The following is a 15202-nucleotide window of genomic DNA, read 5'->3' as shown; positions in this document are numbered from 1 at the left end:
CTCAACAGTAGCTTTCTGCATCATGAATCTTGCATGCCAGGTAGTGGCAACTAATTGCTGAGCGTCTTTTCATCTTAACTAAGGATCAAATGTTTCTACTCTGTTGCTGACTTCAGATCTAGTCATCTTCGTGGACGAACAGTAGCACGTCACTGGATAGAGAGCCCAGCCCCGTGTTTAAAAAAAAAAAAAAGCCTGTCACATCCCTAGCATTATTAGCATCTGCTGGAGTAATATTCCATCGAGAAACGAGACAATGGAAAGTCGGGATTGGTGAAGGTGAGGAAGTTCCTAGATGTAGAACAGAATGGTGGTAAGAATCAGACGCACAAAGTATCAAAGTTCAAAGCTCTATCATTCATAATTTGAGATTAATTTATAGGTGAGTAGTCTAATATCAGGGCTGGTTAATGAAGAGCATAGTTAAGTAGTTCAGAGATTCTCTCATTAGTATCCCAAACCAATTCTTTTTGCCTTTAAAAATACCAGCCAATGCTCTTTATCTTAGCAGAGTGATCCCCCTGGCCTCTAATCCAGGGCCATTTAACAGCCATTTGTGGGGTCAGTCACCTGGGGTGACGTACCTAAGAAGCCATTTCAGCTTCTACAGAGATCGCATATGCTACTCCATCGTTCATCGTAAGACAGTCCAGACTGGGAAAGGCTGGGAAGGCCTGCAGTAACATTTGTAAAAAAGGTCGAGGTTTAGAACCACGAGTAATATACACTCGCAGGATATAGATCCCGAAAACCAAAAAGCATTCTTCTTAATTTTGTGGCCCCGGGGGCTGCTATCTGGCATGTAGCCTGGCTCTGATCTGATGCGCCTAAGGTGGCCAGGACATACGGGGCCGCTGTGTGAGTGTGCAGGTGATTCGTCTGTGTTTCCGGATTTTTTCTCCTGGTACTCTCCTTCACTATTATTTCCTTTTGGCCGGAGGATAAGCTGGCAGTCTGGCACTGCCGCTTCCCACGTGTCTCCTTCCTGCCAGTTTACAGGGGAGTGTTTAGGAGAAAATCTGCCAAAAGCGTTCTTTTTTCCCTCCCAGATTAAATACATTACATCTGCTTGACATATGCAGTCACTGCTGGGCCAGGGAATCAAACAGTATTCATTTGGGGGAAGGCACTAAGTCCTGGCTCTTCCGGGCTACATCCTTGGATTAAAATACTGGCTAGATCCACCATTTACAGCCAAGTTATCTCGAGAAAGTCACTTAATTTTTCTGTTTTCTTTTCTAAAGATTGAAGGTAATACTTAACCTTGCGTGGTTTTCATAGATATTGAGTGATCTTAATGCTGGCAAGAAGGAGAAATAAAGGGAACCAGGGACTCAAGACCTGCACAGGCGTTTATTCAAGAACGGGCCTGAAGAGGGGCTATAAAGCAAGACCCGTAGCCAGGGACCCACTACAGGGTTGGGCTCGTGGCAGGGATAAAATGCTTCCATGTTCAACTTGTAGTCAGCCGTTGTTAGGGAGGAGTCTCAAGAACTGGGTGACTGGTACGTCTCTGGAAGCTAGCTATTTCTAGGGGTCCGTAGGTCAGAGAGTGCAAGAATCTAAACAAATTATTTTACTGCATGAATTGTTACTGTTTAATCCAAATGGTACAGCTTTCCAAAATGACACGGTTCTAGTTAACATTTCTGACTTGTTTCCACTAACTAGGCAAAACAAAAAACAAACAAACAAAAAACAAGGGAGGCATAGCTGTTGCTCTTGTTACTAGACAAGGGCCTCACTAAGTAGAGGCTTTTGGAGCAGTCTTAGGCATCAGAAAATTTGAACTATGCTGTTGGAATTTTTTTTTTTTTTGGTGGTGTCCCTGATAAAGGAGTTCAGTTTCTTGAATACAAAATAGCCTAAAAATACTAAGATGGCAGGGCCCAAAGACTACCACAATAGGAGCAAAGCCAACCCTGGCACTCAGCATCCCAGGCTGGGTACCGCCCCCTAGAGTTGGAATGTCGGCAGAGTTCATTTGCTCAGGCTCAGGCTCAGAGGGTTTTTGGCTGCACCTCAGACTGACCACTCCAGACTGGTTTATATTATTATAGCATTCTTCCTGGAAGAAGAGAGGTTCCTCCTTTCTTGGCAAAAAAAAAAAAAGGAGGCCCAGAGCATTGTCTTTTTACAGAACACTTGCAAATAAGGCCATTTGACTTACGAAGATGGTAATTATTTTTGTGATATCATTCCCGAAGAGATGAGAACAAATGTGAACTCACCCTAGATAGGAAACGAATGACACAACAAGGTACGGATAACTCCGAAGTCAAACTTGGTGAACCAATGCGTTTTATTGAGATTATTTACAGGGATATGGGCGAGGGATTAGTTATAAGAACAGAAATGACTCAAACAGCTGTGCTACCTCAACATGTTGGATAGCGTTCTTTCATAGTGCCCCAGTTAGTATGAGACTCTTCCAGTTTGTCTGGTTTTTCTTTGTGTAGGCATGGCTTGCTCTCTCGGCTCTTTCCAGGATGCCTGAAGGGTCTTTCTTCCAGGCTGCTGGGGCCGAGTCTCTTCTAAGCGGCTTGTCTGAGCATCTTCTTTGTAGCTTAGCTTGAAGAGAGGCTCCCAGCAGTCTCGACTGTTTCTATACTTTTGGGGAAAGGAGAGGACTAGCGAATGGGGTCAGTGTAAGGGACTTCCTAAAGCCATGTAGAGTTGTTTCCTTCCTGTTTGAAGGAGCTGCCCCCGCAGGATGGAGAACGTCACCTCTTCTTAGAACAGCCCATTGTTTCCCCTCTGTGTAAGCATCGTTTCCTAAAATATCCTGTTGTTTCACCTCCCTTTCATATCCTATGTCTGAAGACGTTTCCTTCCAAGATGGAAGGAAAACCATAGAGGAAACTGCTACACAACAGGTGGCTCTTTTCAGCTAGGGTCGTGGTCCCCAACCTTTGAAGTGCGGCAAGCCTTAAGACATCCCCTCATGTTATGATGACCTCCAAGCTCAACATTACTTTGTTGCCGCCTTATAACCGTAAGCTTGTCACTGTTGTGAACTGCAGCATAAGTATCTGATATGCAGATTATCTGATAGGTGACTCCCCCCCCCCCAACAAAGGGTTGAGACCCTTGGGATCAGAACCATTAGTCTGGGTATCTTCAAGCTTTTAAAACGCTGTTGATAATAGAGACCTGAGTGATTGATGTGGGAGGGCCCAGTCCATTCTGGGCAGTGCCACCCCTGAACTGGGGAGCAAGAGAAAGCAGGTTGAGCAAGCCATAGGAGCAAGCAAGCCAATAAGTTGTACTGCTCCATGACTTCTGCTTTAGTTCATGGTTTCAGGTCCCTGGCCTGACTTCCCAGTCAGTGATGGAGAGTGACTGACCTAAGAGCTGTAAGCCAAAATAAGCCCTTTACTCCCTAGATTACTTTTGGTCATGGTGTTTTACCTCAACAATAGAAACCCTAAGGCAGAGATAGCTACCAGATGCAGGGGCTATTGCTGTGGCGGAACTGACCACCCGTTTTCAGGAGAAATGTGGTATTTGAGTTTTTTGTTTAGAGGTCTGTTGTGGGAGCTGAGAGGATAGACCTGAGTGCAGAGCAGATGGTGGAGCTTAGGAAATTTGAGAGTCCCTTAAAGACTCCCTCAAGTCATTGGATTTTTTTCAATTAAGGATTTCTGGTTCTAGTCAGCTGGGGGTGAAGATTAAAAATAAGAACAGAGCCAGTAATGTAGACCCTGGTTAGCTGGAACTGAGACAGTTTGTGGTGACTAAGAAGGGACGGGTATCATCAAGGTGAAACCTGGGAGGTGTTTCCTCGGAGACAGCAAACAGAAGCTGTGGTCTTGGGTGGGGTGTATGTGTGTGCTGAGGGGCAGGGAGGACAAGACTGTACCTCACACTGGCAGCTGAACTTGGTAATGTGTAAGACTCTCAGGTAGTACTGGTTCTGAAGGCATAAGGGGTCCCTGAGAGTAGCTGAGGTTTGCCTGGGAGAGGCCAGGAGAGGACACTGGTGATGGTGCAGCCTCAGTTGCCCTGGAAGTTCCAGGACTGAAGGGGTCGTGGAGAGAATTTGAGGCCTAGCACCATGTAGCAGACTTAAGAGTGCCCAAAAAAGGCTCTTGGTAAAGGCACAGTCGAGTGGCAGTGGAGACCGTAGCATTTTGGAGATGAGTTCTAAGGTACGGTGGAGCCAGCCTGAACCTATAGCAGCCATGTCAGATCTTAGAAGCCTAGATCTTCAGTCCCGGATGTCGGACATTAAGCTGTTACACTGTCGGGCTTTGGTTTTGTTATGATTTGGGTGTGACTATGCCTGGGGTCTTCCCTTTAGAGCAAGAAAGTGTTTAACTTGTTTTGATTTTACAGGAACCCACATGGTAAGATTTGGGGTGTTTTTTATAAAAAGGGCTTGAATTTTTAAAGACTGTGGGACTCTAAATGTTTGGAATGTGTTTTATATTGAGGTATTAGTATGAGATCTTATGGATGAAAATGGCAGGGAGTATAGTTACCTACTGATGTGTTTGTATGTGACAAGGGGTCAGCTGTACTGGGTTTTTGTTTGTTTCGGACTTTTTTTCTGGACAACATGATGCAATCTAAAGTTACCTTACAAGGGGAACTTCACTTGAGAAAGTATCTCCGTAAGATCGGTCTGCAGGCAAGCCTGGAGTGGATACTGCCAGGATTCCTTTTGGTCACAGTGTGTCACAGCATCAGAGAAGTAACAAATGCATCCAGTAAGAGAATAATAGTGCCTAAGGACCCTCCTCCATGCGTGTGTATTTTTGAGTAACCCTTCCTCTCTTCTGGTGTAGGTCCTGGATGTGAGCAGAGAAGGCAAAGAGGAAGTGTTCTACGGACCCACACTGCCCTTCGCTTCCAACGGAATAGCGGCGTGTTTCCTCCCAGCTCCGTATTTCACGTGCCCCAACCTGCAGACTCTGCAAGTGCCTCACCACAGGATCGGCACTGTCTGAGAAGCCAGCATCATCAGGAGACCGAATGAGACATCTGGACACAGGGCATAGACATGTCAGCGCTCCGTGCTTCCCTGTCTTGTCTTACAGGTCTAAAATTGTGCTAAATACTAGCAAAAAAAATGAATAGTTTTCTAAAACATATTATTGAGAACCTTGTCACTTCTTTCAGTGTGTGTTAAAACATAACAGTATGTGTGATTTTTATTGTGGTGCACCTTAGTGCCATCCTACGGCACATTATAGTTTTGTGGCTCTTTAAAACATTCTTTGTACCCCTGTCCTAGTTAGTGCCGTCGGGGATCATGTGACACTGTCAGTAAGACACCTTACACACCAGGCATCAGTTTTCTCATAATCTTCGGTACTTATGCCTTTTTGTCACTTTTCAAACTCAACATTCTGCAGCTCTCCTCAGCAGAAGTTCAGCGGGATGACATCATATACACTAAGTGCCACATTTCATTCAAGGCGATCGGAGTAAAGGACTTGGAAAAGTTAGATTTCCAACCTTGGTTACTCTGACCTGGTTTCAGAACTTTATAGGGCTAGGCTTCTCACCCTTGGAAGACGATAATTACTCATTCCCACAATAACTAAAAAGAACGCCATGAGGATTTGGCAAATGCTCAGAACTTTGCCTAAGGTTAAAAAAAAAATGTTATTTACATTCTAAAATGTTTTGCTATCTTTAGAGCCCTGTAACTGAACCATTTTATTTCTAAGGTTATAAGTTTTGAGAAGGAGTGTTGAGACGGTCCTGTGGGATAAAGGAGTCTGAGAGCATTGGGAAAGTGCTACACCCACCCTGAGCAGGAACGCCAGAGACCTCGAAACTTGGACAAATTCTTGCCTCAAAAAACTCTCTTTAAATGTCTCATCTACAGATTAAAAACATTACCTGTACTAACCATGGCACCATGGAAGGCGTTGACGTAAGTCTGAACTGAGAGCCTGCAGCCAGCAGTTCTAAGAGACGTTTTCCAAGTTGATAAAGGCAATGTCAATCTTGCGTACTTGGAGGGTTCTCCACCACTGCCAATACATTTCTTTTTATTGCTACCCCCTTTTAATAATGAACAATTCTTTTTTAGTCTAGAGTTTTGGGTTTATAAATCGTCTTAACAATCACATTTGATTTTTCTAATCTTGCCAAGGCGTGAGGTCATTTCTATTAATGGGAAAGCTGCTTTCTCTCAGCTGCTTAAGTCAGTTGCTTATGTCATAGAAATTGTCTGTTTTAATCATGCAACCACTCATTTTATATCATTATAAGTCAATGAAAAAATGCTTTTCTTCTTGTTCAGGGTGGCCTTCAGTTGGCTATGTAGCAACGCTGGCCCCCAACTCACGATGCTCCCCAGTAAAACAACCTTTTTATCTTAACAAATTTACTAAGTTTATGCATTGCTCTATGATAGCTAAAGCACTGTTCTACAAATAGAAATACTCTCTGCTTACTTGGGTTAAAGAACAGGAAGTGATAGAAAGGATAAGGAAGAAAGATTAAAAAATAGGACTTCAGACGGAAACCAGCACCATTTGGACAGGTGATGGAGGTAAGTGGCGAGAACATTTTAAAAGTGGCCCATGAGCCTTCAGAGATAAACGTAATCAATCTGTCAGGAAAGTGCCTTCCTGCCTCTCTGGTCTGTTCCAACACAGATCTAAATAAGAAGTGCTTCAGACGCACTGAACTTTCTACTTGATACATGGATTTTTCTCTCTAGTAGCTTTTCGTTGTAAAATCATTAACTTGTATTTATGTGCTTGGGTCCTATACCCAGTGAGTGTAAGGAAATGTCTTAAAAATAAGCTCGCCTGACAGATAATGGACATAACCCTGTCTATGTCTGTATCCATTTCTAACCATTCACTAAAGTCAGCATCAATTACCAATTTCTCCTTGATGGCCTTCATGGGGTACTTTTTGCAGTTTGGACAGATGCTTCACATTTATAATCAAAGAACAGCATAAAAGTATCACACTCCTTTACTAAAAAGAAAAAAAAAGATTGTATAATTGGATCCCTTTTCTCAAAATCATCTGCAGTGAAAGAGTCTATGAAATTGTATTTGGTGTATATAAGCAAATCCCACTTGAACTAATCAGTTCTATATCTACTATTTAAGTGTAGCATCCTATAGTGATTTATTTTTCATTTTCAGTCTTTAGAATTAAAGACTGTACTATACTTTCCATTTAAGACTTTGAAGTATTTAAACACCAAGTAAGGATTTTACTTATAAATAAACAAGAAGTTTCGATGACTCTGCTGAGAGAAGAAAAGCTAGCAAAAAGACACGGCTTCTACCTACAATGCAAGATGCAGTAAAACCCTGAATCTCTAAACATAAAATGCCAAGTAAGTAACAATTGTGGCACTTTCTGTACCTTCCCCTTGGCTTCCTCATACCTAGTGTGCATGAGTAGTGTCCCTTCGGCTATTGCAAAAGTTGAAACCTTCAGTTGGTTTGAACACAAAAGTATCAACGCGATAGGAACAAGACAGATAATGTTTCACTAAGTAACGTGGCTCATCTTTATTTTCAATCCATATTCATGGGCACAATGTACGTGAAAGGAGTACATTACATTTTATATACCTATCTCATCTTTATTATATGCAAACCACCTATAGATTACATATGAACTACCTATAATGGAATAAACCGTAGTTATCAGCACACCAAAGTTCTAAGTAAGGACTGGGGGTGCGGCCCAGTTGGAAGAGTTGTCTTGCGTGCAGGACGCCTGGATTTCCATCACAAGTAGTGCATTAAACTGGCTGCAGGGCTTCATGCTTGTAATCCCAATATGCTTGAGAAGTCTTGGCTACCAAGAGAGTTCAAAGAAGCCAGCCTGAAAACAGATTCCGACCCTGTCTTTCATAAATGAATACAATAATAAAATTGGTAAATTATAATCATGTGGTATTGAACTGGGTAGCCTCAGCATTGCAGATGATCACAGTGAAAACACAAATCCTGTGTCTAATCAAATATAGGAAAGAATATGCTATTTTGTTAGGAATCTAGACTGATTGTTTTAACCAAATCAAGCACATTGTTTATACTGCCGTTTTACAGTCTTGCTAGGCTAGGTAATATATTTAACTCTAGGAAGGTTAGGTATTTAGTTTTGCTTAGTGCAGAAAAGATATAGAAAAGATAGAGAGATGAGTTCCTTAAGAGTTTCCCAAAATGTAGAAACATATCAGTTTTTATATAAAATCTCAACTGCCAAAGATTCTATAAGAACTGAGCGTGGTTACTGTGATGGTACATGCCTGACACTGTATCTTTCCAGTACTTGGTGGGAGGGAGGCTGAGGCAGGAGGATTTTATGGCCTAGGATACCTAGGAGACACAGATAACCAACAAGAAAAAAAGACATTTTTGTGCCAATACCTGGAAGTAAGCCCATATATTATTTTAAGAACCAAATGTCTTCAAAACAAGAAAAGGCCAGGGAGATGAGAGAGGTGCTTATCACCAAGCCTGATGGCCTGCATCAAATCCAAGGGATCCATTGTGGTAGAATTGACTCTTCAAGCTTTCCTTTGACCTATACACACACACACACACACACACACAGGTATAAGGGATCCACTGTGGTAGAACTGACTCTTCAAGCTTTCCTTTGACCTATACACACACACACACACACAGGTATGTATGCCCACACATATAATAGCTAAATCTTTTGTTTAAGAGTGAAACCACTCTTGGAACATGCACCTACAATCCTGCCATTGGGGTGCCTAAGAGGACTTTGAGTTGGAGTCTGGCCTGGGCTATGGTGAGCCACAAACCAACAGCCAGCCCCTGTCTGGACACCATGCAAACAAAGCACTAAACAAAACCCCACTGAACTTGTGAAAAGGTCTGGTAGAAGCTACAGGATAATAAAAACCGAGGAATCTAAGACATACCAAGACATACCAATACTACTTTCTAAAATGCTTAGATAGAAAACAAGTCAAATGTAGTCATCTCTCATTTAGCGGCTGGGATGTATTCTAAGAAATGCATCCTTAGGGAAAAATCACTGTACATACACAATAGGTGGTAGTCAGTCACGACTTGTGGCCTCTGGATGCTATCCCGATTTGTGGTGCTGGTGTAACAAGGCATACTGTTTTACAGTTAGGTTTTTGTTTTTGTTACTGTTTTTTTTTTTTGTTTTGAGTACTTTTATACATTAGGTATATAATCAAAAACTGTGAGGGGAAATAAATACACAAAGCACCAAGTCATCAATCATGAACTGTGCATAGGTGGATGTGCTGTGTATAGTTCTGTGTCCAGCAGGGCAGTGGGCTTACCTGTCCTTGCATTAGTCCATGTGTTGTGTACGCTATACTGTTATGTTACAATGGCTATGCACCTGGGTGTTAGGAACCTCATAGCTCTGCCATCATTTCATGGTCTTACCTGGGTATGTGCGTCGTCCCATCTCTTAAACATCATGCACCATATGATTTTATTTAAGAAAAAAAAAAAGATAGGTAAAGATATAGATGTTTAAAATTGTGTAATCCTTCTAGCACAAATGAACTCAATACTGATTTTTGCAGATGATCCTCCAAATTTTTCTTACCCGTGGAAACCATCTGATTAGATGATAATTAAATTGAAGTTTAAATCAAAACCGAATCTTCTAATAAAACGTTTTCATCACTCTGTCGCCCTTCAATCATCTTTTATACCCACCCCACCTGGTGCTTTATGGGGGTTTGAGTGGAGCGATTACATATCCAATATGTACATTTTCTTCCTTTTTAACTGTTTTATGTTTCTATAGAAATGAAACTTATTAATTTTCAGCTTTACCAAGGAGTGTACCTGGCAGGATCCATGGCTCCAGATAACATATGTAGCAGAGAATGGCCTTGTCTGACATCAATGGGAGGGGAAGCCCTTGGTCCTATGCAGGTTTGATGCCCCCGTGTAGGGGGATACTGGAGGGGTGAGTGGATGGGTGGGTCGGGGGAGGCATCCTCATAGAGGCAAAGGGGAGGGAAGAAAGGGAGGGCACGAGATAGGGGGCTTGTGGAGGGCTAACTGGAAAGTGGGATATCATTTAAGATGTAAATAAATGGAATGATTAATAAAAGAAAAAAGGATGGTACAGCAAGCCGGCCAACTAAAAGAACCTGAACTTAAGAATAAACAGTGTTGAGAGAAAGCAGGGGGAATTTGGAGAAAAGGAACTGTCCATGTCCTGGCTGGGTGAATTTGCTTTTTCCTGCCATGATAAAACACCAGGGGTTTATTTCAGCATATCGTTGAGGTCCATTATTAAGGGAAGGGCAGGAACTCACGGGGAAGTGAAGGTGAGAACTGAAGCAGAGGCCATGGAGGCACATTGCCCCCTGGCTTGCTCTGCTTGCTTTTTTGTAGTACCCTAACCACTTATTCAGAGGTGGCATGGATCCAGTGGATGGGGCACTCCTCTATCAATCAGTAATCAAGAAAACACACTACTGACTTGCCTATGGGCAACCTGATGGAGGCATTTTCTCAATTGATTTTCTTCTTCCTGGATAACTCTGACCAATCAGGACACTGGCCATTGTGAACAGGGCAGCAGAGATATGAAAACAGCCATATGAACAGCCATATGAACATATAACTATGGCTAAGCAACTATCTCTGTTTCAGTTTATGCCCAGGGGTGGTAATAACTAGGTTTGACCATAGTCCTATTTTTAGCTTTTTGAGAAGGTCTACTTGATTTCCTTGCGTCTCTCCATCAGTTTGCACTGTGGTTTGCCGGGCTGTGGGTGTGGGGGGAAAGAGGAGGGTGGGAGAGAACCCAAGTTTCGGTGCTCTGGGCGGGCGGATGCGGGAGGACTGTGCATGCTTTTCACATGGACCCGGGTGGGCGTCTGGCTGTATTAAGCCACTGACCCCACATGGCCAGTAGTGGACAAGGGGCAGCCCCAGGTACCAGGTTCTCAGCCTCCAGCATCTCATGCTGGATTCAGCGGAGGAGCTGAGAACAGCATAGGGGCCCTGGGGATGAAGGGAGGAGAGGGTAGGTTTCCACATGGGCGAGAGTCCTTGGTCAGGTCTGTGACTGGAGCACAGGATGGCCTTTTGGCGGGAGGTTAGACTCTGCTCATTAGGAGAAAGCCCATCCCATCTTTTAAGCACGGCGGGCAATTCCTGATGCCGTGCGTGGAACTGACAGTGCGTTCTTGGGAACAGCAGCCGAAGTTCTTGCTCTTTCCTTCAATCTTTCCCCTTATTTTTGAGAATTTCATGTATGAATATTTTATTTGCAGCATTTTTCCATTTCTTCTCTCTAACACTTCCCATGTTTCCCCCCACCCCCACTCCTCAAATTCATGGCCTCGTTTTCCACTCTCTCCACACCCACACGTCAAAAAGTGCATTCTGATAGCCTAAGTTAGATCTGTGAAACCCCAAAAGAATACAGATTATTGCCTTTGGTTGCCTGCTGGGAAAGACACTGCACACTTCGGTCATAGGACAAGCAGATGATGTTCTGGAAAGCTCTCCCCAATAGCTATATAGGTTGCTGTTGGAGAAGCATATCAGTAGTTCTACCTGTTACCTTGAGAACTACAACCACAACCAGCCTGACAAGACAGACCCAGTAGGCAATACCAGCAATTACTGGAATAACTAATAGCTGTGTGATTGGATTTAAGTAAGAGAACTCATGCCTAGTGCTGTAAACCAGGCTAGGGTCACAGTCCCTAGGAGAGAACCTCTTCCTCTCATTTTAATAAACTGATACAGTATCCAACTATCTTAAGTACCTACACATATTCTTAGGTATACATAGAATGCAGTTTTTAGCCCTCATCTGAGAAACATCTTTTTGCAAAGAATTTCAATAGGTCAAACGCAGAGAATAAGTGACCCCAGAATCCCTATCCCCCACATGGGTCACCTATAACACAAGCCCTTCACCCAAGCCTCAGAAAATATTGCTGAGGGGGCAGAGTTTATGAGCCAGAGGTCCAGAGGAATGCCCTGAAGTACATGTCTTTCAGACATGATAGGGATGATGTACCCATGCCTTTGCAGTAGTGTTGTTGTCCGTTTTGGATCTGCACAGTAAGATAATCCACATTTCAGCATGTATGTGGAAAGGCTCCCGAGGTCACACCCCCAGATGAGGAGCTATAGGCAGTTGATGGATATTCAGGGAGAATCAATTTTCTTTATGGTCAGTGGTAGGTTGCTAATGCTCCAGTGGTTAGCCCCATGCGAAGATGGATAACATTAATCACAGTCAATAGGACGTATGTATATATACTGAGATGTATCTGAGAGGATGTGTGTCAAGGAAACACGGGAGGCAGTAGAGGAAAAGTGAAGGGTGGATATTACGAAACAATTGTAGTCATGTGTGAAAATCTCAGACAGCCCAGTTAGGGGGAGAGGACCCACAGTCAGGTAAGCCTCTGCTCCAGTTGTTTGAGGACCCACATAAAAGACCAAACTGCATGCCTGCTGCCTATTTGCGGGAGGCCTAGGTCCAGCCCTTGTATGTCTTTGGTTGGTGGTTCAATCTCTGAGAGCCCCCAAGGGTCTAGGTTAGTTAGTTGACAATGTAGGCCTTCCTGAGGCGTTCCTATCCTCTCCGGGATCCTCAATCCTTCCCCCGGCTCTTTCATAAGACTTTGCGAACTTATACACATTTGGCTGTGGGTCTCTGCATGTTTTGTTCAGCTGCTGGATGGAACCTTTCAGAAAAGTTATGCTAGGCTCCTGTCTGCAAGCATAAAAGAGTATCCATACAGTAGAGGACTTCTGGGTCTGTGTGTCATTCAGAGATGATGCTGCACCTAACCCTCAAGAGACTGGAGGACCCAGGGAGTTTAGAGGTCAGGTGGGGTGGGGGTGGGGGGCACCAAGTGGAGATGGGGGGTGGGGAGGAGATGTGGGATGTGGAGCAGTTGGAGGGTGGATGGGGAAGGGCGAGGAATGGAATATGGAGTGTAAAAAATAATTTTAAAATAAGTGCTAAAAAAAAAAAAAGAATTTCAGTAATCATCTCATTTGGTAGGAATAACACAGCTCAGGGACACTCTCTCTCTCTCTCTCTCTCTCTCTCTCTCTCTCTCTCTCTCTCTCTCTCTCTCTCTCCCCCGCGCCCTTTCCCTCTCTCGCTCAACTGATCCCACAGACTCATAAACCCCCACTTCCTCCTTTCTTCTCTAATCTCCCCCCTTCTCTCTCTCTCTCTTCTGCTTCCCTCCCTGAGACAGGGTTTCTCTGTAGCCCTAACTGTCCTAGAACTCACTCTGTAGTCCAGGCTGGCCTCCAACTTAAGAGATCTACCTTCCTCTGCCTCCCTAGTACCCCCTCATGATAGGTCCCTTTTTGTGAGCGTTCCATAGCCTCAGTAATAGTGTCAGGCCCTGGGACCTCCCCTTGAGCAGAATCCCACTTTGGACCTGTTGCTGAACCTTCTTTTCCTCAGGGTCCTCTCCAATTCCATCCCTGTAATTCTTTCAGACAGGAGCAATTATGAGTCAGAGATGTGACTGTGGGATGGCAACTCCACCCCTCACTTGCTACATGATGACCAAGTACTCTACAACTGAGCTAGAGTTACAGGGCTGAGGTATTTTCTTATGGGAACAGGAATGAGGAATACAATCCCAGGGGAGGAGAGGGGAGAGGAAGTGAGAGGAGAGGAGGGGAAGGGAGGGGAGGAAAAACTGGAAGGCACACTTAACTACTCTTCTGTTGTTGTGATAAACCACATGCCAAAGGCAACGTAAGAAAGGAAAAGTTTTAGAGAAACCCTGTCTCGAAAAACCAAAAAAAAAAATAAAAAAATAAAAAAAGAAAGGAAAAATTTATTTTGGCTTAGCTTATGGTTCTAGAGAGGTAAGTCCATGATGGGGAGGCATGGCCAGAGGCAGGAAGCTGAAAACTCTTACTGAAGTACTGCAAATCTTTGTATTTCCCAAGCCCGTCTCCAGCGATACACTTTTTCCATCAAGGCTCCCTCCTAGATTTCCCAGCCAGGGAGCAAGCACTCAAATACATGAGCCTATAGCAGGCACTGTCACTCAAACCACCGCACACTCTCCTTTTATTGTTATAACAGAGCTATCCTACCAGTAAACTAATCAACTGAGACATTCTCACATACATTACCTCATGGATTCCTATAACACTGTGAAATTAAAAAGATCACTGATCTTTTTTGTCCATGAAGAACAACAGTTAGATAAACACCTGGTTTGAGACCTGTCTTAGTCAGGGTTTCTATTCCTGTACAAACATCATGACCAAGAAGCAAGTTGGGGAGGAAAGGGTTTATTCGGCTTACATTTCCATACTGCTGTTGATCACCAAAGGATGCAGGACTGGAACTCAAGCAGGCCAGAAAGCAGGAGCTGATGCAGAAGCCATGGAGGGATGTTCTTTACTGGCTTGCTTTCCCTGGCTTGCTCAGTCCACTCTCTTATAGAACCAAGACTACCAGCCCAGAGATGGTCCCACCCACAAGGGGCTTCTCCCCCTTGATCACTAATTGAGGAAATGCCCCACAGCTGGATCTCATGGAGGCATTTCCCCAACTAAAGCTCCTTTCTCTGTGATAACTCCAGCTGTGTCAAGTTGACACAAAGCTAGCCAGTACAAGACCTATGCAAGTTCTTAGCCACAGAACTGGTTGGAACCCCTACTGGAACTCCTTGTATTTAGTGATGAGCACCCCAGAAAGGTCCAGAAGTTGACGTGCCCAGCCTCCACGAGACAGTTAAACAGAGGAGAGAAGGAAGGACAAACCCTAGCAAGTGAATCGCACAGCCTCTGTGAGATGCTAAGTTAGAAGAGCAAGGAAACAGACCAGAGGACCAGTCAGGCTTTCTTTACCAGTAGCCTTGAGATGTTCCCAGAATACCAATTATTTCTTTACAGTCTCTGTATTTCCTATCCCTTGATAAGCCTTCTAATGACAATTCTGGAAGATGAACAGAGAGAGAAAAAAATCTAGCAATCTATAGAATGTGCACATAAGTAGTGTTGATATACTTTAAAACATTAAAATAAACTGTGTAAAATTCTTCAGCCAGAATCAGTGTGATTCCTAAGAGTTAAGTATACATTTATTTCCTAATTAGCTTTTGTAAAGGCTTTACTTGCTAACTTTGCTTTATAACAAAGAAAACAAATATGCAGCCCCACATCCTGATACTTTCCTTCAAACAGTACAACAGAACAGGCCGGTAATGGGGAGTGGGGTGGGA

General features: G+C 43.6%; 1 protein-coding gene across 1 annotated transcript in view; it reads left to right on the top strand.

The window, feature by feature from the left end:
• Klhl32 (kelch like family member 32) overlaps nucleotides 1–5075 on the top strand; it is a 209971-nt gene extending 204896 nt beyond the window's left edge. Inside the window, exon 11 of the mRNA XM_021222200.2 lies at nucleotides 4791–5075. Coding sequence (XP_021077859.1) covers nucleotides 4791–4952 — 162 coding nt within the window. The 3' untranslated portion in view covers nucleotides 4953–5075. The remainder of the gene's footprint in view (nucleotides 1–4790) is intronic.
• Nucleotides 5076–15202: the final 10127 nt, after the last annotated feature.

Source organism: Mus pahari, chromosome 22 (assembly GCF_900095145.1).
Source record: "Mus pahari chromosome 22, PAHARI_EIJ_v1.1, whole genome shotgun sequence".
Lineage (NCBI taxonomy): Eukaryota > Metazoa > Chordata > Mammalia > Rodentia > Muridae > Mus > Mus pahari.
Note: the sequence above shows the minus strand (reverse complement) of the source record. Positions and strands in the feature narration are given on the sequence as shown.